Genomic DNA, 26,972 nt, shown 5'->3' on the forward strand with positions numbered 1-26,972 from the left:
AGCTTTTGAGTCGTTGGTATCCGTCTGTCCTTTGGTTTGTCGTTTTCTGTCTTGTTAGTTTATTTATTTTCTAGTTTATCCAAGATTGATTGAATCTTGGTGATGACATCTTTGATGGTACTGTTTCCTCAAGTATGGTAAGTAAGTTGGATTTAAATTCCCATATCACAGTTATAAGGTTGTCCGGTATGTTATATGGGAATATATAAAATCCAACTTACTTACCATACTTGAGGAAACAGTACCATCAGAGATGTCATCCTCAAGATTCATTCAACCTTGGATAAACTAGAGAATACATAACCCTTTTCCCAGATACACATTACCCATAAGTATACAATTACAATATGCCATTTTTTTGTCCCTTTCAACAATAAAATGTGTGTGTACGAAACAAAAAGCAATGCAATTTATCTATATAAATGCACCTAAATAGAAAAAAAAGTAGAACTAATGACAAATCATATGATAATGATTGATATCGATTAAACATATTTTACGATAATGAATGATAACCCAAATTAGTTGAAAATTTGAGTGTTTGACCTAAGTCCGTCTTAAATGACAAAGAAGCTGTGTAAAATCTATCCTATTGTTATTCCTGTAGACAAAGCTTCAAACTATTTTGTTGTTTTTTGTGTTGTTTCCAATTGATGGATTTAGGCTCACAATATTTCGAACCTTTGAATAATGCAGTTCTGAGTAATGTTGTTTTTAGATCACCCTTTACAACGTAACTAGCTGGATTATATATACATGGGGAATTAGCTTAGGTGCAGCCCGGATGTTTAAACTTTGAATCATCAATATTGAGTACCTGGAGCATGTTTATAATTGATTTTGGGAAAGGTATCAGAGTTGCTCATTTTGATGGATGCAGACTTATCTTTAACGTTCACAGTTTTTTTCTTCTTCGAATGAACTGAATAATGAACTTATCCGTGATACCAAGAAAAAAATAGTATTTGCAACAGACGCGTTTTTCGTCTACAAAAGACTTATCAGAGCATTGATTTATGATGAAGGATTCTTCCAAAAATTGATGGCAACGAGACTTTTTTGTTAAAGGATACTTTTTAGAAAGAATCGTTTCTTCTGATTTCATGCGATCCGGTCTGGTTTGAAAATCTTTATCCGATATGATTCGTAACAGAGGTTTCCAAACACAAGTTTTATAGTTAATGAAATTTTGATAAGGGCAGAAAATAAATCTAAGTGCGAATATGTCGAATACACAACGGCTTCTGTATGTATGACAGAACTAGAAGGGTATTTTTGAAACACAATTGAGAGTTATGATGTATCACCATAACTGCGTCTACGTGGACACGTATAGCTGAAAATAGTCACCATATTCACAGAGCTTTAATAAGAACAAGATATAATACTTATTGTCTTTGCTCTGTTATGTCCCTTTTGGTCGCCAGACACACACATAATGTGCCTGGGTTAAACATGTGTGTAAGGCAACGGTAGTATAGCTCTGTTCAATAGTCATCAAAAGATTAAGTGATAATAAATCTGGGTCTCAAACAACAACAGAGAGAAACACATCAATATCCATTGGATGTTGGATGTGCACTGAATGATATTTTAGTCTAAGATACTTGATTTATTATATCAGTTGGAATTGGCTTTGAACAAGCTATTCGTAAATGCAAGTACTCTCAGATATTATGCATACTTAGAGTCATTCATTTCATATTGTTAGGGATGAATAAATACCCTTCCCGGTTTTGTCTGTGCTTTGGTTAAATGTTAATATAAAAAGAAGATGTGGTATGATTGCCAATGAGACAACTCTACAAAAGAGACCGAATGACACATACATTAACAACTACAGACACCGTTAGTTTGTTTTTTTTATCGATGTAATGAGTTACAAGGGAACTAGCTTCGAGGTAGATAATAAGATATTATTTTGTTCAATCATTAATGAAAGTGAAACAGTGAAATTATCATTTGCTTTTAGAAGCCAGTATGGTTCCATTTTATCGAAATAAGTTGAGAAACATTGATGATGAATTATTAACTTACAATTGAATAATTCGACCTCATTGAATCCGTGTTCATGTAAACGTCAATCTAACCCCTTAGCTGGAGATGGATAACGTATGCATTGTGCGTGGTCAGTCATTTAAAGATTGTCAATATTGAAAGTGAAACAAAGGTAAATCATTTGATTGACTTATTCGATCCACAAAAAAATCGTCCTTACACAGGTAAAAACGATGATTAACAGATATTTCAATCTATAATATGAAATTAAACAGACATATAAAATCCCACGAGTTCGCTTTATCTATTTATATCTACATTTATGTTTAAATCTCTTATATGACCATCGGAGGTAAATTAGTCGGTGTCTATACAAAAATACACACGACACGAAGCTACATATTATCGATCCCATGCCCTATAAATTGTTTCTTTTACACTTTTAACAGTTAAGATAAATGTTTTGCAATGTTATAAATAAAATATAAGAATCTGAGTCAAATCAGTGAACATGAATTTGACAGCTAGTGTCCCTTTAAATCCCTTTACAAATGTGTTCTAAAGGAGATTTTCTAGCCATAAAACCAGGTTCAGGCAACCATTTTTCTTGAAAGACCAAGACAGGAATATGGGAAGTGTTATAAAAATAAAAGTAAAATAATAAAAATACCAAATTCGGTGGAAAATTCAAAATGAAAAGTCTCTAAGAAAATGGTTTTGTTGCGATTCAGTGTATTTGTTGTTACGAAGTTTGTTTTCATGCATTTACTGATAGCTAATTTAAAATCAAAATACCAACTTTAAATTAATAATGTATTTAAGACTACAATATCAATCCGTACACATCCAACATTCAATGGATTTCGTGTAGATTTGTCATGAACAGTCCTAGTGCCATGCCAAAATAAAGGTATCAACATGTTGTAGTACCATAAAACTGCATACTAGTATGTGCTTAACAATAATATAGTGTTCTTAACTGGTAGTTACTGTATTGACCATGTTATATATTCGAGGTTAGCTGGATTGCATTTCTTTCTAACACATACAATGCAAAGGGCTAAACGGTCACATGTTTTGATCATTTGTTTCCAACATACGTTTGCAAAGTTTTCATAAACTTTGACAAACTATACACTCGCAAAAAATGCGTCTGCAGTTTGCTGTTCATCGTTTGTTAGTTCAAATGCCACATTTGTTTCTAACTTCAACCTAATTAAACGATGTATTTGTTTTTAAGTTTGCAAAAAGTCTTTTTACCAAAACAACGACAGGGTAAGCAGATCTAACGATTATAAGTTTCATTCGGTTTTGTAATATACGTAATCGATGAAAAGAGTATTGCGACTTATATAAGTGAGAGGTTTAGCTAGCTATAAAACCAGGTTTAATCCACCATTTTCGAATAAGAAAATGTCTGTACCAAGTTGGTAATATGACAGTTATTATTCATTCGTTAGATATGTTTGGGCTTTTTGTGGTTATCATATACTTCTGGACTTTCCATTAACGATTTTCCTAGGAGTTCTTTTTTTTTTTTGTTATTTTACTTTTTTTGGATAAAGTGAACCTGTTCATAGTCAACGTGATACATATATTCAACAACGGTCAAACAAATTATGAAGGCGTCTGTAAAACTTGCGAAAGGATTACTTCACCATTAAATCATTTTGTAAGTTGTGAATAAAACAAAACATATTTTTATGGAAGCGAAAACTAAATTATCATATTTTACTAACTTTTAGAATTTGTGATTTTACTAAGAAAACTTAGTCTTGTGTATCATCATTTTCAAAAGTTTGACACGTACAGTATGATAGATACAAAATAATGTTTTTACAACTTCATCACTAAGTGTCTTGATGTCTTTATAATTCGTCCATTGTTACCCTTAGACATATATAATAATGTTATATCCAAATATTGTTGTCATTGTCATTTGTCATTGTTTTTTTTTTAAAGTTAATTACCACGACATGAACATTCAGATTTACACCAAAAGAACTTTCATGAGTATTTCATAATAGCAATTTACATTATTGTTGAAGAAAAAAACTGTCAGCTCTTTTGTTTAGTACATCGTTCCTTCTGCTTCTTCAGATTAAAAAGGCCATTTTGTTATTGAAATAAATAATATCAAATTGAATTCGAATTTTAAATTTGTCAATTTTATGAATTATATGGATGATCATTATTGTTGTGAAAACCTTTAAACGAGTTTTTAATTTTTTAACCGCATTTAAGGAGGTAGACCTAAAATTAAGGGAAATAACTCTTAAAATTATCATTACGTTTGTGTCAACCATTTTCATTCATATATATCAAGCTTCTTTGTTACATAGATTATTTCCAATCTGTTTCAGGTAAATCCTTAAAATATATTGATGAAACTTGACTTTTACAAACGCATCAATGATTTAAAGAGTTATCTCCCTGAAATAAGGTCTACACCCTTAATATATGATTTTTACAAGGTGCATCGTAGTTTTTCTAATAATTAGCAAGCTGGTGATACGTTCTATATATTAATATATGAGGTTAAAAAAAAGTTATTTTTTTGAAAAGAATACTTTTTTGTTAATAATGTAATTATTCATATAATAATACCTTGAGTATTTGTCAATTTTGCTGTGGAATAGTTGGGAACATACTGTTCAGTTGAAGGTGTTGGTATAGCAGTAGTTGTTGTGTTAGAAGTGGGACATTTAAAGACGTATCGTATCTGTATCCGATACATTGACGTATGTGAACGTATATATATTATTGGTTATTGTTGAAATACATGCGAGTTGGAAAAAATAGTGAAAGGGCGATGACAATGTTTGGTCTCTTTCATTTTCAAACCTGATTTTTTTTAAAATAGTTGTTTAATACATGTAGATGTATTAAATGTGTGTACATATTTGCTTTTGATATGTCAAAATCATGACTTCTTGTATCTATTAATACATGTATTGCTCTAAAAAGTGATGTTTCTGCAGTAATATAATATGAAAACCTGCACGACCACAAAAACTAACATTAACACAGATTAAACAATCACGTGTTTTTCGTGTCAATATAATGATTTAACACTCGATATTCAAGTCATCAGTACTACCCAGACGTGAAGTGATTTATAAAAAAAGAATATTAACGTTAACAATATACGTGTACTTTAAATTTGATAGTGAAATAGGGACCCAATCATTGAACATCAGCAGAGTCGGATTGATGACTGATAAAAATTTATGATACATTAATAAAATAGCAGGACATACTATTTTTTTAAATATAAAAAATGAGAACAAACATTTCATCATCCATTCCCAATTTATTCTCGAAATGTATATCTCAGTATCTGACTCAATCATTAATATATCTGCATTATTACTTTAAATCATGCCATCGACTGTTTAGATATATCTAACGCAACAAAAAAGACAAACAACACATACACGGTTTGATACAGTAAGGTTTAGTCCCGTTTTAAACATTTAGGTTTCAAACTAGTTCCAAACATTTAGGTTTCAAATCAGTTCCAAACCTTTAGGTTTCAAACTAGTTCCAAACATTTAGGTTTCAGATAGTAGTTCCAAACCATCTGAGCCGTTTCAAAAATTTAGGTTTCAGGCAATAGTTCCAAACCGTCTGACCCGTTTCAAACATTTAGGTTTCAGACCAGTTCCAAACATTTAGGTTTCAGACAATAGTTCCAAACCGTATGACCAGTTTCATACATTTAGTTTTCAGACCCGTTCCATACATTTAGGTTTCAAACCAGTTTTATACATTTCGGTTTCAGACTATAGTTTTAAACAGTTGGTTTAAACAGTATCGGACTGAAACGGTTTTAAACGTTTTAATTCAACAGGTTCGGGTTAGGTTGATAGGTGTTGAAATTTGTTTTATGTAGTATAGTATCTGTTTCATATTTGATAGTGATAGTGTAAACTTTTTATTGACTGTAGAACTTTTGAATTGCTTTTCAAATCCCAGGAAACTGGTACGAACCCGAGGATTAAAATATCTAAACGTCCCCGCCCGGTTACACGTTACAATACAAAAAAGAAGATGTGGTATGATTGCCAATGAGACAAACGTCCACAAGAGACCAAAATGACACAGAAATTAACAACTATAGGTCACTGTACGGCCTTCAACAAAGCCCATACCTCATAGTCAGCTATAAAAGGCCCCGAAATGACAATGTAAAACAATTCAAACGAGACAACTAACGGCATTATTCGATCTAGGTTTAGTGGATAGTGTAGTCAGTGTAGTAAATATATATCTAAAATGTTAAATCACAAAAATACTGGACTCCTAAATTTAAAACGGAGAGTCCCTAATTAAATAGGAAAATCAAAAGAACAAACGAATGGAAAACAACTGTCATATTCCAGACTTAGTACATGCATTTTCTTTTGTAGAAAATGATGGATTAAACCTGGTCTAAAGCTAGCTTAACCATTACTTGTACGACAGTCGTATCAAATTCTATTATATTAACAACGATGTGTGAGCAAAAGAAATAGACATAATAGGTAAAAATGTCAAAATAGTGTTACAGCATGCAACATTGTGTTATAATCATAATCACAATGAAAACAAACAAGTATGCAACAAAAAAGCACAAAGCACATTAGCGAAAATGAAAGACAAGAATACAAAAATTATCCAATGATAGGATGAATAAGTACAGAGTCAAGTCATATGGATACAACCAAAAACAGACTTTCTGACTGTATTGAAGACCCATTGGTGGCCTTCGACTGTTGTCTGTTCTATGGTCGGGTTGTTGTCTCTTTGACACATTCCCCATTTCCATTCTCAATTTTAAACAGTAAAAGTATTCTCCATATAAAAACAAAGATAACACGTTGTTAAGATGATAAACATTGTCAGTACCCATGATCTATTCTTTAAGACCATCGTGTATTATTTGTGAAGTTGATACGGACTATTCATCAACTCAAGATCTTGGTATCTTCCGATGAGCGTTCTTTGACATGCTCCTGCTTCATCAACTTTCTGCTCAGACACTGGTGACTTTTTACAAAGTCTGAGTATGAGCTGCAAACTCTTGAATACCAAATAAGTTGGGAAATGTATATCTCGTATGTAGATGAAGTTGGTATATTGCTTCTAAGGTGGGGAAAATTAATAATTTCAGAAATAAGATCGTCTCGTTTGTCTCATTTCATTAAATCTATTAGTATTGATTATTAAGAAATAAAACAATACATGGCCAAATATTCATAATCCAGTCAATTGTAATCGCAAAATTGCTAACCAAAGACAAACTAAAAGTAAAACATCGAGATAGGTAGGCTATTTTCTTCTGTAATAAATGGAGACGTGGCCATGGATTAGCATCAATAAGACCGCAACAAAACGACAAAAAGCAGAAAAAAAATCAAGTCAATACAGTGTCGTTATAAAATGACGGGTTCTTATTCTTATATGTCAAGCACTAAATCGTCTCATGGGTTTTATTATATACATTTAGGGCAAAAATTTTGGAAAAAAATTAATTGTGAAGTAAGTTAAATTAATCACACTAGAAAAAAACATATTTGTGTGCAACATTCTGCAAAGAAAATAAGATTCTACCAGCCGAGGGAACCTGCATGATTTAGTGAAACAAATTTGCACCACATGAATACTCCATTTAATTGCAGGCTTCTGACTTGCATCAAGAACATAATAGAGGGGGAAAAGATACCAGAGAACATGAACGATGTGGGGGAAGGGGAGGGGAGCGACACATGTTTGTGAAATCAACACCCTTCACTTGGAAGATACAATTGTGAAATAGTACGCCATAACAAAAACTCATTTACCCGAAACACAATATAATTCTTTATAGAAAAACATACAAACTACAAATATTGTGTTTGGATTGTAGCTGTTGAACGTCAGTTAAGATACAATGAAAACAAAGTGTCCATTTTAGGGGACCAATAGGCTTGGTAAAACAATACACATTACGTGGAGTAATGTATTCAACTACTGTTTTGGGACAGATATTATCAAATCTTTTAAATTTTACAGATATTTTACATTCGTCTTAAATGGTTTTTTTTTGCCCTTGTTCATTATGAAGAACACCAAGTCTTAATCTCAATGAATAAATAAAAGTATGAATTTAACTGTCGTCAGTGATAACTCAATCAAGGGTGTCAGTTCTTTTTGCGTTCACACACAAACGGGTTGGTGGATTTACAAAGATTTGCGTTCACACACAAACGGGTTGGTGGATTTACAAAGAGCATAGTTCCATTTAAAATCTCTACTCTAGACCATTTCTAAACACAATTGTTCATAGTGTCCACCAGGAACTGGTAACGGGTTCCCTTTATTCCAGTTTTGAAAGCCGATAGGCTTTCCAGAAGATTTCCAAATGAAATCACCGTTGTGTCCATAACCTCCAATCCAAAAGTATTTATCGTCTGTTGTATGGTTCGTGTATTGGCTTTCCAGTAAGGATTTTATTATAGATGTCTTGTTTGTGTCGGGTACTTCTACTAGACTACTGTCATAACGATGACAGTGACCCTCGGCTTCTTTCCATGTCACGCTGACATCGCTTACAAAATAACAGCTGTCTCCGTCTGGTATCCAGTTGTGATAACACTCGACTGAAATATTACATATAGTTATTGCACGAAGTCACAAAATGATGAAAATATACAGTGTATCTTTATTCACTTTTTTTTTAAATTTCAGTGTTATATATCATTTTATTTGAATGAATTTTGTCTACAAAATTGAATTTTGTCATCATAAAATTGAAGTTCTCATAAAACAAGTCTGTATCACATAGTTTTGTAAGACAAAAATAATTTTGTAATGACAGAATTGAGTCCCATTCGGCGCCCCGTACGGTTTTGATACATTCATCTCCTTAACTATTTTTGTCTTCTCGTCTTGATTAATATCTGTATACGTAAAGTCAATTTGAAACCTAGCAAACAAAACAGTTGAATACTGTCTGCACATTTATCATAAGCATGCGGAAGTATTTGATGATAATCTCTCGTCATTTCTGCAATTTTTCTGTTAACGTCTCCATTTCTGAAAAGTGTTTTAAAAATATACAATTTATGAAATATTAATTGAATACTTACAAAACCAGGATGTCACTAAACACATTGCATATATGTTCTTTAAATTGTCAGAGGTTAAACAAATATGGAAAAATAATTTGACTAAAAGAATGGATAAAACAAAAGAATTGCGACATAAAATTTCTATAAGAAACACATTTTTCAGACAATCCAATTATAGATAAAGAATTTACGGGTGAATTATCCATAGTTTTGGATGCACACAATCAAGTGGTGTTTCGATTAATATCAACGAAAAAAATAAACATTATACCATAGATAAATATGTGGATCAAGACGGAAAAATTATTTTAATCAACATAGAAATTGATAAAAATATATTTACTTTTGTAAACCTTTATGCCCCAAACTCATGTAAAGATAGAAATATGTTCTATTGACTCCGAATATAAATTTAAAGATAGAAAAGGAAAACGGGTATCATTTAAAAACATTTCCTCCACAGACATTTACATTTCTTTCTTAAATGGACATTATGAAAAACCTAAAGGATTTCAAAAATGAAACAAATATTTCATTTTTGTCAAATAGGTATGCAAATATAAACTTATTTGCACACAAAATTGACTCTAGTGACACAAAATTGACTTTTGTGACAAAATTTACTTTTGGGGCACAAAATTGACTTTTGTGTTAAATTTTCACTACTGTTTAACGAAACTCAATTCTGTCTCCACAAATATAAACACAAAATTGAATTTTGTGACAAAATCTCAGTTTTGAATGCAAATTAGTTCACAGAATCCAAACTAAACTAATTTGCATACAAAATTGATTTCTGTCGCCCAATTTTCAAATTAAGTAACAAAAGTAAAGTCTGTGTTACAAAAATGAATTTTGTCATGACAAAACTAACATTTGTCCACTGAAAGATAATTTTGTATGACAAAATTTAAATTTGTAGTATGCTACAAATTTCGTTAAACTGAACTCATTTTTGTTGAACAAAACTCACTTTTGTCCGTAAAAAAATGAATTTCGAGTACATAAACGTAAGAGTCCCATTCGGCGACCCGTAAAACCGTCGTGGGTACAAATAAAAAAAAATGATAATTAAAAACCAATGAACAATTGAAAGTCTTTCCACATGAAAGAAATTTTGATAAGAAGATAGGTTCTTCATACTTATGCTATAAATAATGGTAAAATTATATATGTAATTAATTTGCATATCTATATAGATATGGAAGAGTGCTGTTGTCATTATGTTTCTACCGTATATCAATCATCATCTTTCTTCTAAATGAAGACTCACCACTACATAGTTTTTTGTTGCACTCTGAACTCTGGCAGCACTGATTACACAGCTGTAAACTTCTATGATGTGGTGCTAATTGACGTAACAAATCACATCTCTGAAAATAAATAGGACAGAAAGTCTTATTAAGGTTCGGTTTTTCATCTGTTTTTACATAAAAAAAAGTAACAAAGTAAAAAGCGTTCCAACCGTTTGTCACAATTGGCATGATGTGAATGCGTTGACTTTATACGTTGGACTTATATAAGGTTAAATATAGATTAAGGTTGCTTAATCACATTGACTTATTAAGACAAGTTAAATTCCGTACACTCATATAAGTAAATGAAAAATTGAAATATTTAAATTGTAGGGTAAAATCGTTTTTCTGTTCTGGTTAATTTTAACTTGTAACAACTTGTTTTGGCCTTTAGAAAGTTAAATTAACAAATAATGATAACTTCGAGAATTTCAAGAAAATTCAAAACCGAAAGTCCCTTATCAAACGGTAAAATCAAAAGCTCAAACACATCAAAAGAATGGAAAACAACTGTTAAACTCCTGACATGAAATTTAGCCTGGAATTATATTATCCTATCATTTCATTTGTTCGGCATCGTCTACATGTTATTCATTAAAGTACCATTCATTTTAGATTTTCTTTTAAGCAAAACACAAGAAAAATTTACTGCACATATCTTCGTGATCATCCCTTTGAAGTAACCCTCAAATTTTAACAAAATAATGTTGTTTTGGGTTTTTTAACAATAGTAATGTTAAATAGAAAAATCACTGATTAAAATCGCACTGATTAAAATCGCACAGATCAAATATTGTATCGATATTTTTGTCATAAACGCAAAGAACGTATACCTCATGAAGATCGATTTTGTGGTACAAAACAAAGGTTGACAAAAAAAGAAGCAGAAGATGACAAGAGGAAATCAGACCGATTAATATAAAACAAAAAACTAAAAGCAATTATTGAAGGCAGCTGAAAACGACTCTAACTTGATCAAATGTCCTGGTTTGGGACAACCATATAAAGATCAATGTAAGATAAAAAAAAACTTAATTCAAATAGTTTGGGGGTGGGGGTTGAACTTCTGAAAGATGTGGTTATCCGACATTGATTTTTACATATATCTATATGGGTCAATCAATTTTTCCAAAATTAAGTTAAGAGGGGGATGGGAGGGTTCAGAGAAAAAACTATGTGAATTAAGTTTTTTATCCTTCATCGAACTTTTGATGTCGTCCCTTAAGGAATGTGATTGATCAATCTTTCCCTGAATGGGGACGATCTTGTAATAGAAAAAAGATAGAAAATAAATTCGATAAAACTTATAAAAAATAGCGGGTTGTGGAAATGTAAATAAACTATAAAATGCATTCAATTTCTTTTATTGTACTATTTAAATATTATAATCACAAAACTCCCTGTATTTCATTTATTTTTATCTTTTATTTTTGTAAATTTGAAGCTTTCGAAAAAAATGATTTCATAACACTATTTTCCAGAGAGTGATGTAGGTCTCAATACATTGAGTTTTATGACTAAACCATTAGACCTTTTGATTAATAGATGTTAAGGAGCAGACATTAACTGTTATCTCGTTTATGTGTATCCACATCTCTTTTATTCAAAATTATAAATGCATATATCATAAGATTAGTTATAAATTAAAAAAAGAAACTAAGGTCAAAATAATGCAACAAAATGTTATTTACATGTCCTTTTGGCAACTGCACTAATCGTTATATTGATACCAAACAACTGGTCACCACCAACACCACCTAACATTTGTGCATCTGTCGAACTATCGAAATTCGTTATGTTGCTCATGAGTGGCACTTGCTACAAAGTCATATAACTTTGACCTTTATTTTAATTACCTTTTTCTTTTCACATCCCAAATTGTATCTCTTTTTAAAGTTGTCATTAACAAACTGCTGAGTAAAACATACCTGAGATAGAATAAATGTTCAAATAAGGTAAACTATAGCTTACCAGCAGATTCAACAAAAAAGTTTTATCCACTGAACATTTAAAAGTAACTGGATTAGTATTAAATGAGACTTTCCGATTTGATTATATAAAAATAAAATAAAGTAATATTTCTTAATCTAACTAGTTATTTTGAGCTTGTTTCAGTGGGTTAAACGTTAATTCAAAGAACTATGATAAGTAGCATATCACATCACAGTGCACAAGGCCCTGTAACTCTAATAGTCTACTGTATGTACATAATTATGCGTGAGGAACTAATTTTCGATAAATCATTTCTACCTCAGGAATTGATTATTATGGCTGTATTTGGTAAAATTTTTAGGAATTTTTGGTACACAATGCTCTTTAATTTCGAGCGTCACTGATGAGTATTTTGTAGACGAAATGCGCGTCTGGCGTTAATATAAAATTTCAATCCTGGTATTTATGATGAGTTTATTAATTAACATCAAATTTTAATGTTCAACGAAGAATTAATTTTCCAAAGGCTTGTATGCAGCTATTGGCAGCACTACAAATATTTATAGATTGTCGATTGTTTTTCATACAAGAACGTAAATACCAGCTATAATCTAATTGAAGGGCGACAGACCTGAAATGATATGAATAGTTTGAATAGTCAAAGGTACCAGGATTATAATTTAGTGCGCCAGACGCGCGTTTCGTCTACATAAGACTCATCAATGACGCTCATATCAAAATATTTATAAAGCCAAACAAGTACAAAATTGAAAAGCATTGAGGATCCAAAATTCCAAAAAATGAAGCCATACAACATTTGAGTTTATAAGAGCATTGATAATCTTTAGTAATCTGATGATCGCTTTTTTTTTACCTGAGACGTCAGTTTATGTTTGAAATTTAATGCCACGTGCATACTTAGTTTCTATCAATAACTTTCTATCTCAAGCGAATAGTTTGATATAAAATTTTATTATATATAAGGATAAGAGGAAAATTAATTTCACACGCAAATAAATGATCAACATTAATATGTTTTATTTATAAATCCTGATTTGTGTTTCTTCACGTCGAGTATTTTATTAATGTTGTACTAAATTATAATACTGGTACTTTTGATAACTATTTACACTACTGTGTCGTTGCCATTGCTGGTGGACGTTTCGTCCCAAAGTGTATCACCAGCCTAGTAGACAGCACTTCGGTGTTGACATGAATATCAATTATGTGGTCATTTTTATAAATTTTCTGATACAAAACTTTAAATTTTTCGAAAACTAAGAATTTTCTTGTCCCAGGAATAGATTACCTGGGCCGTATTTGGCACAAGTTTTTGGAATTTTGGATCCTCAATGCTTTTCAACTTTGTACTTGTTTGAGCGTCACTGATGAGTCTTATGTACACGAAACGCGCGTCTGGCGTACTAAATTATAATCCTGATACTTTTGATAACTATTATGCATGTTCAGGACGCAAATAAATTTTATGGGAAGGCTCTGCAAAGTGTAACAACAGGAATGAGTACTATCTTTTAGACTATATAACATTTGATTAATAATAAATATGAATAAATAATAATGATGATTATTAAAAGTAAAACATACAAATGTTTTCGATTGTTGGATAAGGGTTTGCACATACTGTTTACCTTCTAGAAATTGACATGTAAATGAAACAGCAAAGTGATAAATTGTGGCATTTTAACAAAAACAACTTGAATAAAATATTGTCTTCGTTTAAATATTGTCCTCGTTTAATTATTTTGTGGTGTGTCTGAAAAATATAGCTTTTTTTTGTTATATCACATAGAGCGGTACCAAATGCTTTAAGATAAGCTTCAATTATGCATTAAATTTTGATTAAAATATAAATATTTGTTTGGTTAATGTGTATAAAGATCTATCAAAACTAATCCTTTTACCCCAAATGTGACTTACAGAACTAGATTCATCTGAACTTATATATGCAACACGAACAAAAGAGGATAGACGACATTTTTGTTTCGACAATTATCCGTCTGTTAAACAGCAACGGTGTATACTTTCGGTTAGTTTTTATACATTATTCATCCAGTCAGGACAATTGTAAAGTTTCCTTACAATAAAATTTCCAAGTTTGATGTCAAAAGTCCAAGTAACGAACACCATTGTTGTAACGGCATTTACTTTTGCAGCCACCATTACAAGTTTTCAAGCATTCTATTTCCATACATAGATACGGCAGCAAATGCTTTATATTTCGGTTTCGAATGTTAAAATCAGTTGATAGAACCATAGACAGATAGCTTTTAGTTCTAAATTAATGTACCTCATCTGATCTACATTCGACTTTTGATCGGCACTCTAGTGGGCTGGTAACATCCCGACAATTGAACATATATTTGCAGCACCTTAAATAGAATTTTATCTATAAATATTTTTCGTCATGAGATAATATATCAACTACTAACTTACTACTTCTTACTACTAAGTAATCCTTTTAGAATTTGCAAATCTTTAAGTCCATCAAATATAAAAGAATTTTCTTTGACAACCACTAGAACTCGACGCGACAACTCAGGTCCATGATTGAATTAAATTAGTACCTCTTTTATTAGCCGACAGGAATATCAAGAATGCACATTGTCATCAGATGAAGTCATGCAGTGGTAAAATGACAGATTTCTGTGCTTGTAATAGTTACTGTGAGCATCTTGGAGTGAGAGTGCTGAAGAAATTGCTTATCTATCTTGATGTCTTAAATTATTTCTTGTTGTAATGGGGTGCATAAATGAAATTTTTGATCCCATAACTTCTTTAAAAAGTGCAGATATATTATAGTTTGTATAATAAAGGCAATAATAGTATACCGCTGTTCAATAGTCATAAATTGATTCAATTGAAAAAAAATCGGGTCACAAACCAAAACGGAAGGACACACATCAACTATAAGAAGAAAAAAACCAACAGAAACACTCCGACACAAGTTTGTCAAAAATGTTGTGATACGGACATCCAGAAACTACCAAGCATGTCAAAATTCACAAAGTATGTATATCCATGTACGGTTTCAGTCCTTATTACAGGTATTTTCAATATAATTAGCCGTTATTTCCATTCCTAAATCAATTACAGGACGGACATACTGTTAAATAGTGTTTACTATATATACCCGCTATTGTTGACTGCAATACATTGAACCAGAGCGTTTCAATTATGATCAAGCATAAGGTGTATATAGTAGGTATTTTTTCTCGGATTTCCAGATCAAATAAATCAATGAGGCTTTCTACCCTCATTAATATAGGCTTTCCTCATAACAGACGTGGATATGTTATAGTAAACGATTTTATGGGTTCTACTTATAACTATAATAATCATGTATTTACACTAATGAAGAATATCTAATACAATACACTATTCTTGAAATGGAAATGTGACTCAATAAAGGCAACAGTAGTATATTGGTGTTCAAACATCATTAATCGATTTAGAAAAAAAGAAATCCGGGTTACAAACCAAAACCGAGGGAAATACATCAACTATAGATGGCACGGTAGTATTTGAAATCCGGAATTTAGGCTGCTCTTTTGTGTAACCTACTGTGTCAATGTATATCAACAGTATTATTCATAAAAAAAACAGGAACAAACGAACATACTTTCCCAAACTGATGAATGAATCTGGTGTTTAAAAATAAGAACGAATTTTACATACAGGTAAAAATGAATTTTGAGATTTTTAAAAATTTGTTTATTACTGCATGATAAAAAGTAAAATCACAAAATTACCGAACGCCGGGGAATATTCAAAACGTAAAGTCCCAAAGCAAATGGCAAAATAAAACGAATGGACAATAAATGTCACATTCCTGAATTGGTACAGACATCTTCGTATGTAGAAAATGGTGTATTAAACCTAGTTTGATAGATAGCAAAACCTCTCACTTGTATGACAGTCGCCTAAAATTCAATCATAATAACTACGATGTGTGAACGAGACAAACAGTTATAATTGGTAAATTTTTCAAAAATTGTGGTACAGCAATCACTAAATAGAAAACAAAGAAATATATAACAAATAAAACACTACTAGACATATAGGCATATCGACAAAGCACATTAGTAAAAAAAAAATGACAAGAATACAAGAATTTACCATAGCACATTAACACAATGTGGGAATGTTTAAGTACAGAGTCACGTCATATGTAATAAAACAACTCAAAAAGTCATGTACACAAAGCATATAGGCAAACATTAAAATCATAAATACTAAAATTTACCATAGCACAATAAAAGACCTAAAAGAACTGTTGGCCTAAGGTTTTGAAAGATAGCAACAACAATAACGGTCATGATACATATCTAAATTAATTTCTGAATATTATAATAACAGTATTTCAGTTAACTGTGTATGTTGAATTTTGGACAGTTAGAATTTCGGATAGTGTTGGAAAGTGGTGAATATTGTAAAATGGCTATAATTATCACTAATGGCCAGGAAATACTACTGTGTCACGTATAAGAGAAAAACAAAGTAACAACAGGAACTCCGAAGTGCAATTAAAAACCTTTAGATTTAATATGATACGTTATCTAAAAATATACATTGATATACATACTTTGTGAATTTTGACATGCTTGGATGTTACAGTTGTCTTTATTACAACATTTTTGACAAACTTGTAGCTCTCCACTTCTTCTTCTTCCAAAAGCGATCTTTGCCATATCACATAACTATAAATGATATTCAACCTGTTTGCACTTCTTCAATTTCATTATTATTCATCTAGATAGTACTATCACATAAAAGTAAAATAACTCAAATTTCCATTTTTTTAAAGTTTTTATTATAACTATATATGCTAAAAAAATATTATAAAATCAAAGATACCAGGCTTATGATTTGATACACCAGATTGAGATTGAGACTCATCAGCGACGCCTGTATCATAACAACTTACGGGCAAATCACAATCCTAAGTTGAAGGGCATTTAAACTCAATGTTTCAAAGGTAAACATTACGTTTACAGAAATGAGATCTTGTTCAAATTCACGACACAAAAAGGGATGATTACTATGCTGGTCATAACCGCGGGGACGAAACGTTCAAGCTGTTATAAAACAAACGAATGAAGTTGAACTTTCTTATTATCCAGAATAATTCATATTTTTGCAAATAGTAAATTTTATAAAATGACCATATAATAGATTTACATGATAAAACCTGAGTGGTGACTAACTACAGAATAAAAACGGAAACATTACATAAAACAAACTGACCAAGCACATAAAAATGCACTGCCGAGTTAGCCGAATCCAATTCAACGCATAAAATGACGTCACATTTGAATTTCTTAAAAGATTCCCCAAAAATATGATAGAATTCAAGATTAGATTTGTAAGACTGATATACTAATAATAAATAATGAAATTTACAATACTGATTAATATCAAATTGTGGTAGTAATTATATAATTAATTTTATTATCTAGCTATGTCGGTGTTTCTTTGACTCAAACTGTAAACCAAATATATCGTATAAATTTCGTTGATCTAATGTAAGCAAATGTAAATGAAAGCAATTTTAGGCGATCGTACGGCTTTCAGTAATGAAAAAAAACAATACCGTATAGTCAGCTATAAAAGACTACGACAAGAAAAAGAAAAACTAAAAGTAAACGAGAAACTCACCGCCTAATTCTTAACAAAAAACAAAAACGTAAGACATGAACCAACGACAACCTCTGTTGCACACAAGGATCCTGAATTGAGGAAGGCAAATCAAGAATTTGCCGGCATTTATCATATTTGCGAGCGATCAACCCTCCCATAATCTAGCACAGTGATGCATCGGCACAATATAAGAATACACTGTACAAAGCAGTTGCATTAATTGGCATCACTAAAATTTCAACAACGCGACAAATATAAAAAAAATACAACATAGAAAAAATAGACACAGCGCACTGGAATAAACGTATTTGCGCTTTATTAAAGCTGTTTCAAAGACAATCGAAACTAGTAGATAATCATATTGTCCAAGACAAAAGAGAATCACAAATCAAACATTATAAATGTAACTCTACCGCGTGTTGGCATCTTATATCAACTATAATGAAAAGTGTGATTTTATTAAAAAAAAGAAGAGTGTGTTTTTTAATATGAATCAAATAAAAAACGTAATCAACAGAAATAAATATCAGTATGGGAGAGAAGGTAAAAAATAATTGTGTTTGAACCGAAAGATACCTGTAAATAACTCACCAGGCTAGATCTACAACCAACATTATAATATGTTGTTAAATTATCGTCTATCACTTGTTCAGTGTAGCAAATCTGAAGAACAATATATATTCACAATTCAAACATTTATGTAAACTTATGACTAGGGTAATAATCATCTTTAACAGTATGTTGAAAAGCATATAAACCGAACACTAGTAGAAGTACAGTAGACACTCGAAGTAATTAGAGAAATATTTCGAGATGCCAGTAGTTCGACTCAAACTAATGCCGGAAGTTTGACATACCTAGGAATACAACCCTTGCTTAGCTTGGCGAGGTTTCTTTACAATATGAATACACAGACAATCTGATAATGGATTTATTGGGTTGTCTTTGTTTCATTAGTAATCCGGGTATAACTTTGACACGGACGGACCGATGGAGCAGTTTTTCAATGCTCTTTTACAACATGTCAAAATCAGCTATCATAATCCAGTCTATCTAGCATACATTTTAACCTAACATTAAAGTAATTGCAACAGAAGATTTTTAAGTTTTAATCTTTAGCATTATACCCCAAATGTACACAGAAAAAAGTCCCATAAAATCTTACTTGAGGAAAATAAAAAAATCACTATTTAAAGTTCCTATGGAGATTTGCATTGAAAAGGGAGATAACTCTGCAAAAAAAGGCAGAAACATCTATAAACATTGATACAAAATTATAACTTTACCGCTTCTATTCCACAAATGTATTGATTCTTGATGTTTTAGCCGTCTATAGAGTAAAACAAACAACTTATATTTTGTAGTCTTGTCTCCAATTATATTTAAAATGTGATGTTATGATAACATATATATCGTGAAAACACGAAAATGTGAAAAGGCGAAAACGCGAAATCGCGAAAAGGCGAAAAGGTGAAAAGGCGAAATCGCGAAAAGGCGAAAAGGTGAAAAGGCGAAATCGCTAAAAGGCGAAGTCGAAAACGCGAAAAAAGGCGAAGTCGAAAACGCGAAAAGGCGAAGTCGAAAACGCGTTTCGACTTTTCGCGATTTTGCGCTTTTGACTTTGCGATTTTGCGTTTTCGCCCTTTAGAATATGAAAGGCGAAAACGCGAAAACGCGAAATGGCCTGAACCGGCCACCATAGTTTTCATATCTTTTATCAAGCTACAATCTAGATTTTGTAATTCATTAGTTGAGCATTTATTGAATTTTTCAACATGTCAAGGTAAAGAATCTCAAATTTAATAAAAATAATAAAGCATGTATTCTTCTTTTTGTGTTTTAAGGTTTCTTTACACAAGTAAGAAGCTGAAAAAATATAATATACAGATATAAACAACACCAAATTTTCACATTAATTTTTCAAAATGGTCACAAAGCCACAAATTTGCAATTTCTTTAATGCAAAATGCACATAGATTAGAACTAAAACGTTTTCTGTTGCAATTATTTTGAGGTTAAAACTTCGTTTCACTGGAAAACGAAATCAATTAGAAAAAACTTCCACAATTTAAGATATATAAGTTAAAGTCCCCCATACCCACCACCCCCACCCCCCAAATAAAACCCAGAAAAAAAACAAAAACAAACAAAAAACAAATAAACGTTGAGATTTTCGTCAAATTGCTTTCCTTAACATAATAACTTACTTCTCCCACAGCACATTAATGTTTACGGATGCATGACCTTGGTTCTATAACACCTTGACACGAAAGACAACGTAGACCTTGGTAAGAGAATAAAATCTATCATTTATTAATACACATTCAGACAAATCACATATAAATGAAATCAACACAACATATCTTTTGACATTGTTATTTTTATTCCGAATTCGTCAGAGACGAATCACTTCCAGCAATTGTCTAGCTATCAAATTCTTATATAGTCTAAGTAACACGGACATGTCAAAATAAGTATGAGTTTTCTGGACTCAATCAGCTATTTCTTTTTACATGGTAATAAGATTGCTAACGAAAATATGAAAAGATAATGCAGTGAAAAATGTTGTTGTAGTCATATCTTCAAATTTTGTTTTAGGGGTATTGACATTGTTGCTACATACTATCTATATCTATATAGTTTAATTAGTGCATTGCACAAGCTCAGATCAGACCGGTAGTAAAACCCTCGCTAAAGTGGTGCGTCCGTTTGGCTGTGCGGGATGTACAAATTTGCAGCCACGTCCGGTTAGAGTTGGGACGTTAAATGTGATGCTTCGTGTAAAAAAGTGTTACGCTCTTTGCTAGTTAAAAACCATCGCAATAACTCTTTGAGTGGTTCGTAGGTGACCTGTTACAAGGCTAAGTTTCTGTCCCTGTCCAGTATACCCTCATTTCCGTGTCAGCCTAAATTTCTCCTACCTTATTCCGGAAGCCTGCATTACAGAACCTATCATTTGTATATTTTATTAATATGTTATCAAATATGCATGAAATGTTTGCCTTTGGACGTTAAGCAACCACCAACTACTCAATCAATCCAAGTCATGCACTACGTTACTTCTGTTTGATTTTTCTACAACTTATTTAAAACAACACAACACCCTATGATATAGCAACTTACCATGTACTCCATGCAATATAGGTACTGCAATTGAAATGAAATAACTTCCTTTTTATATCCAACTACCTAAAACTACGAAACGAAAGCGCAATCTCCGAAAAATATAGTATTTTACTGATTGCTATAAAATGGATTGTATGCTCTGTATTTATTTTGTAAAGACTTATCCAAATTATTGTATAAGCTGAGTATTTTCCAATAGCTTTTGTTTTCGTGGACTGATGACAAGTGGTTTGCAATAAGATACAATATACACGCTTTTCGTAATAGATTGGAAGATGCCTTCCTTATAATGGGTGCAGTTTTAAATTTTAATTTGAAATCATAAATAAAAAATCTACAAATGTTTGGGTGATATTAAGCTTTACATATTGCAAACATACGGAAACATATATTGAAGATGACCTCTAACCGTCCCGTGTTTTCCTTATTGCAAAGCTATGGTTTATTCACGTACACAACATATCATTTAAATACTACTACAACTTATCTACCATATCAATTTATTGCACGCTTGGTCTATAATTCAACTCATAACACTATGTTTTATTCTTTCTTTTATTTTCGTCCTGAACATGCATGAAATATTTGCTCCTGGTCGTTAACCAACCAACAATCAATCAATCATTTTTTATTTTTTTTTTATTTAATTTTCCAAAATATGATTACCATATGTCCGACGACTATAGAAATATTTTACATATAGGACAGTCTGGTGACTGTACAAAAAAAACCAAACAACATAAAATGATAAAAGTCTGAACATTTGTTCAACGATATTGATATAATATATATAAAGACCATGTATAAACATAAAAAAAATGACAGAGACAAAATACCCAGTATTTTCAATGTTTCTCCATTCTATTAAAACTTGAACTTGAAATATAGTTCATTTTGAGTCACTTATCAAACACAAAAAATATTTGTGTATTTGGAAAAAAAATGAATGATTTTATGCCTTGAAATTGAATTCGTCTTACCAAAAAGAAACAAGTACATGCATATCAGATCCATGTTTCTGAACGGGTTCAACCAAACTGATAAGAAGTGCAATGATATGATTGTTGATCTAAAATAAGATATTAGAAGATGTCCGTTCTTATTTTTCGCCCTAAGAAAAGCACAGAATTTCCCAATAAAGTAACATATTTCCGTAGAAAAAAAATATAAACCAAGTGTTTTTTTTCTAAAATGGGCATACACATATTTGCTATACATTTTAGCAAGACATGTCATATGTATATATTTATCACACATTTTGTAGTACTGGTAATATGTTTGTTTTTGCATGGCCCATAATAGCCTGAAGTTAAGGTTAGTTATTTGCCCTTGGGGCCAATATCGATATCAGCACTCGAAAATCCATATCAGCCCTTGAAAATCCATATCAGCCTCCCGAAAATCCATATCGTGCCCCCGACTTTAACTTCCGGTAACCTGTCAATCAAAAACTCTGGAAATATGTGATAAATAGATTATTACATACCATTTTTCAATATTGACCCTGAACTTTGAATCTTAAAAACTATATTTAATATCAGATTATTACATGGCATTTTTCATATCGCATGTATTATCAGCCCTAGGTTCAATATCAGCCCAAGAGCCGCATGGCTCGAGGGCTGATATTGACCGAGGGCTGATAATTCATGCGATATGAAAAATGACATGTTATGATCTTTTTATCATATGCTTCAACAGTAGAGAAAAATAACAGATTCATTTATTGATCCTTTTACGTGGTTCCCGAAGTTTAAAGAGTGAAAAAGTTCACGGCCGTCGGACACAAAAATTGTTACCTTTCTATCATATGCCTCAACAGAGAGAGAGAGAAAAAAAACAACATTTTAATATGGACGAATCGACAAAAAAATAATTTAACAATATACAGAATGATCATTGTTTGGAAAAGTCAACTTTTTAAAGACACTTTCTAAATAATGTTGAGGTGTATTTTCCGGAATTGGCCGAGTATTACCGGAATGCCATGTGATAACGTTAGGGAAAGGCATGTGATAACAAACAAAGCATGTGATAAACTTTTCATATCAGCCCGCTAAGCACCAATTCGAAAAATATGGAATTTACGTCAATTTAAGGCTATTATCATACGGTAAAATTTATATGTTATTTAGTCTAAGTATATGATAAACGTATATATCAAACGTTTTACAGCATCTACTGAAGTAGTCGAAGCGATTGATTCATCTTTTGACGAACAATGATAATAATGATGTTAATTTCAATTTGTCAATTCAAAATATACAAATGATCACCTGTTGGTATTCTTGTCTTTCATTTTTGTTAATGCGCTTTGTCTATATGCCTTTTTGTATTTCTTTGTTAAATATGACGTGACTCTGTATTTACACATCCCGTCATTGTGTTATTAGGCTGTGGTAAGTGTTTGATATTTTTTTTCTTTCAATATTGCCAATGTGCTTTGTCTATATGCCTTTTTGTGTTTCTTTGTTGTATACTTTTTGTTTTTATAGTGATTAAGACTATAACACAACGCTGACTGCTGTACCCATTTTTTTTTTTACATTTTTACCTATTACGTCTATTTTTTAATTTTACATCGTTGAAAATATATTTAAATTGTATGCGACTGTCATACAAATGAGAGGTTTAGCCAGCTATAAAACCAAGTTTAATCCACTATTTTCTACATAAGAAAATACCTGTTCCAAGTCAGACATATGTTAGTTGAAATCCATTCAATTGATGTGTTTTAGCGTTTGATTTTGCCATTGGAATAGGAACTTTCCGATTTGAATTTTCTTCGGAGTTCGGGATTTTTGTGAATAAACTTTTTGACAGCTTAAAATTAATTATTTGAATATTTCTGAATACATGTAATATATTTTAATATTTTTTTGTTATTTTAATTTTAACTTTTTGTTTCTTTAAAGTTATGTACAGATTGAAGTTATAACTGAATAATTAATATGATAGCGACTAAGATTTTGTTAACATTAAGAAAACGAAATTCACACACTCAGAAATATTTATGTTTGTCTTATCAACTAATGTCGACATAAATTTGAACGTGATACTATACTGCATTGCACAAAAAGAATTGTTACTGCTGCGTTGGAGAAAATCTCGTTCAAAAGACTTTAGAAAAAATTCAAACAAGTGTACATAACTGGACAATATATAAAAGAAGATTATCTTAAATGTCATCTTAATTTTCCTTGAAACTGTATGGAATCATTGAAATGGAATAAAAAGTGATTAAATGTATTAAGATTATAATAAGACTCATCACTGACTTCACATCAAAATAGTTATAAAACCAAACGGGTACAAAGTTGAAGAGCATTGACAACCCAAAATTCCGAAAAGTTGTGCCAAATACGACTAAGGTAATATATGCCTGGGATAAAAAAAAAATACTTAGTTTTTCGAAAATTTCAAAGTTTTGTAAACAGGCAATTTATAACACTGACCAAATAATTGATATTCATATTGACACCAAAATCCTAACTACTGGGCTGTTGGTACAATCGAGGGCAAAACGTCCTCCAAGGTGGCATCGACCCACTGGGTAACAAGATGAATGGGGTTCGTGTTGTTTATTCTTTAGTTTTCTATGTTGTGTCGTGTGTGCTGTTGTTTTTCTGTTTGTCTTTTTTATTTTTAGCCATGGCGTTGTCGGTTTGTTTTAGATTTATGAGTTTGACTGTCCCTTTGGTATCTTTCGTCCCTCTTTTATCAAAGGTACCAGGATTATAATTTAATACGCCAGACGCGCGTTTCGTCTACACAATACTAATCAGTGATTCTCAGATCAAAATAATTGTAAAGCGAAACAAGTACAAAGGTGAAGAGCATTGAGGACCCAAATTCCAAAATGTTGTGCCAAAAACGGCTATGTTTGTCTATGTCTGGGATAAGAATAGCCTAAGTTTTTCGTAGATTTAGTTTTGTTAACAGGAAATTTATGAAATTACCATTGAATTGTTTTTCATGTAAACACCGAAGTCCTGACTACTGGTCTGGTGATACTATCGATATTATTCATGGCACACATGTACTTAATAAACGTAATATTTGAAAAAGTCAGCCTTGTTATCCATGTCGGTGTAACACATGCTCCATTTACAGTCTGATGGCATATTTCGTGTACTCCATTATATTGTTTCAATGTACTCCGTAGTTGATAGCTTTCTCCGTGTACTGCTCACTCATGTACGAACGCCGTTTGTTTGACGGATTTATTTAGCCCACTTTAAGCAGACCGTGTCTGTTTCTCAACTGACAAGATATTATTTTGACTGATAATTGATTTGCGAAGAAGGTGATGTAGGCTCAGCTGTCAATTTTCCTTAATATAGATTCCCTCAGCTTTAGTATACTCTAGATGGATTAACGAGTTATGAATAGAGGTAAACAACTTTTGCCTCTAAAGTATTGTCTGTTTAGATTTATGCGGGAATGTTGCATATATTTTCATATATACCTCTATTTGCCATGATGTGTGTTGTCATCTTTTACGAAATTATTTCTTACTTTCAGCGTGATAACTCAATTGAGGTTGAGCGAATATTCTGTTAAAAAATAATGTTCAAACAATGACAAATTATCCTATTTATTTTATATCAGGGGAGACATATAACAATGCCATGGCAAAATAACCCGAACATCACCGTTACTAAAAGACTAATAGGTCTACAACATAAAACATAGAATACTCAATACTTAGCAATATAAACATCGTAAACCATCGGGATTATTTCAGTTGCCACAAAAGGATGAGAAGATCCGGTTGGGTGCAATATGAATGATTTTTTATGGCGAGAATCGAAACTGATATGCTCCATTAGTAAAAAAAATCAAATATATATCGGTACTCTTTACATTGTTTATAACTGACTTGTTGCCTAATATAAGTTCTTCGACAACCGATATAGCATATACACTGTCTATAATGGTACTACCATCAGCAGCCTATTTTGCGGTCATATTATTATAACATTGAAAATCAGTGACCAGATATTTTTTTCAACTCGTAATAATAGTCAGGTTTTTGCATCTCAACTTTACTGTTATTTGATATACAAAATAAGTATGTCGGTTAATTACCCCTTGTCCCCCCAGTAAATTGGAGGTACACAAACTACTAGAAATATCAATATTTCGAGTTACAGTTATGTTTATGATGAAACTTCATGAAACCTCTTAAGGATGTTGTTTTTTATTGGTGTGAATTCATCTCTCAGCTGTGGATATCTAACTATCTTCTTGTTGTGAGAAGTACTTTTTGTACCTTGAATTTAAATAATGTGTCGCTTTTATTTCCTCGTTAACAAATAGTCGTTCTACTGTTAGTAGCACTGTTCTCTGTTTAATGACAGTTGTCGTTCATTCTTTTTGATGTGTTTTATCATTTTAGTTTGCCATTTGATTACCTTTGTACGGTTTTGTTAACAGCATTTTGTCTAAGGTAATAATTGTCTTCTTATTTTGTTTGACATCTCACTCTCTTTTTTTTTGTTAATTTTGTATTTACATTGTTTCATAGATAAAATTTATTCGTTTAGTGTATGTTCACTTGTTTGTATTTATATTTCTTTTGATTGAGTAAAGCCGTTTCATACTTTATAGGGTGCCTTTCTATGTTGTGATGTTACACTATAATTTCAGGAAAGGATGTAGGTTGGTGCCTGTATAAACGTTTAAAATAGTTGCATTTTTAAATTTGCACCTGTCCTAAGTCAGGAACCTATTGCTCAGTGGTTGACGTGGTCCATAAGTGATTTTCGTTTCTTGTTATATATAGATGAGTCCGTTGATTTTCCTGTTTGAATGGTTTTACACTCGTAATTTTGGGGCCCTTTATCGCTAATCCACTTATCGAGAA

The 26,972-nt window shown here is 31.6% G+C and overlaps 1 protein-coding gene across 2 annotated transcripts; it reads right to left on the bottom strand.

Moving 5' to 3' along the window:
* Positions 1 to 8,217: 8,217 nt before the first annotated feature.
* Positions 8,218 to 21,593, bottom strand: LOC143062185 (C-type lectin BpLec-like). 2 transcript variants are annotated; one of them, XM_076233971.1, is made up of 8 exons: positions 21,101 to 21,590; positions 20,185 to 20,261; positions 18,569 to 18,640; positions 16,923 to 17,037; positions 14,628 to 14,709; positions 12,244 to 12,315; positions 10,366 to 10,465; positions 8,218 to 8,621 (listed from the first exon to the last, which is right to left on the bottom strand). In XM_076233971.1, exons 4-8 carry the CDS (start codon positions 16,937 to 16,939, stop codon positions 8,278 to 8,280), a joined length of 615 nt encoding a protein of 204 aa, XP_076090086.1. In that variant the 5' UTR covers positions 16,940 to 17,037; positions 18,569 to 18,640; positions 20,185 to 20,261; positions 21,101 to 21,590; the 3' UTR covers positions 8,218 to 8,277. The 2 variants fall into 2 exon arrangements, with proteins under 2 accessions (XP_076090086.1, XP_076090087.1); XM_076233972.1 differs by lacking the exon at positions 8,218 to 8,621 and adding an exon at positions 8,669 to 9,057 and having other exon boundaries at positions 21,101 to 21,593.
* Positions 21,594 to 26,972: the final 5,379 nt, after the last annotated feature.

This window comes from Mytilus galloprovincialis, chromosome 2, assembly GCF_965363235.1.
Source record: "Mytilus galloprovincialis chromosome 2, xbMytGall1.hap1.1, whole genome shotgun sequence".
NCBI classification, from domain to species: Eukaryota; Metazoa; Mollusca; class Bivalvia; order Mytilida; family Mytilidae; genus Mytilus; species Mytilus galloprovincialis.

Bases quoted from the DNA above. Each gene is read 5' to 3' on its own strand.
- LOC143062185 (XM_076233971.1), bottom strand. The intron at 12,316-14,627 runs GTACATTAATTT...ATTCTATCTCAG, and splicing joins TCGAATGTAGATCAGATGAG to GTATGTTTTACTCAGCAGTT. The intron at 8,622-10,365 runs GTGAGTCTTCAT...GTAATATTTCAG, and splicing joins CAACAAAAAACTATGTAGTG to TCGAGTGTTATCACAACTGG.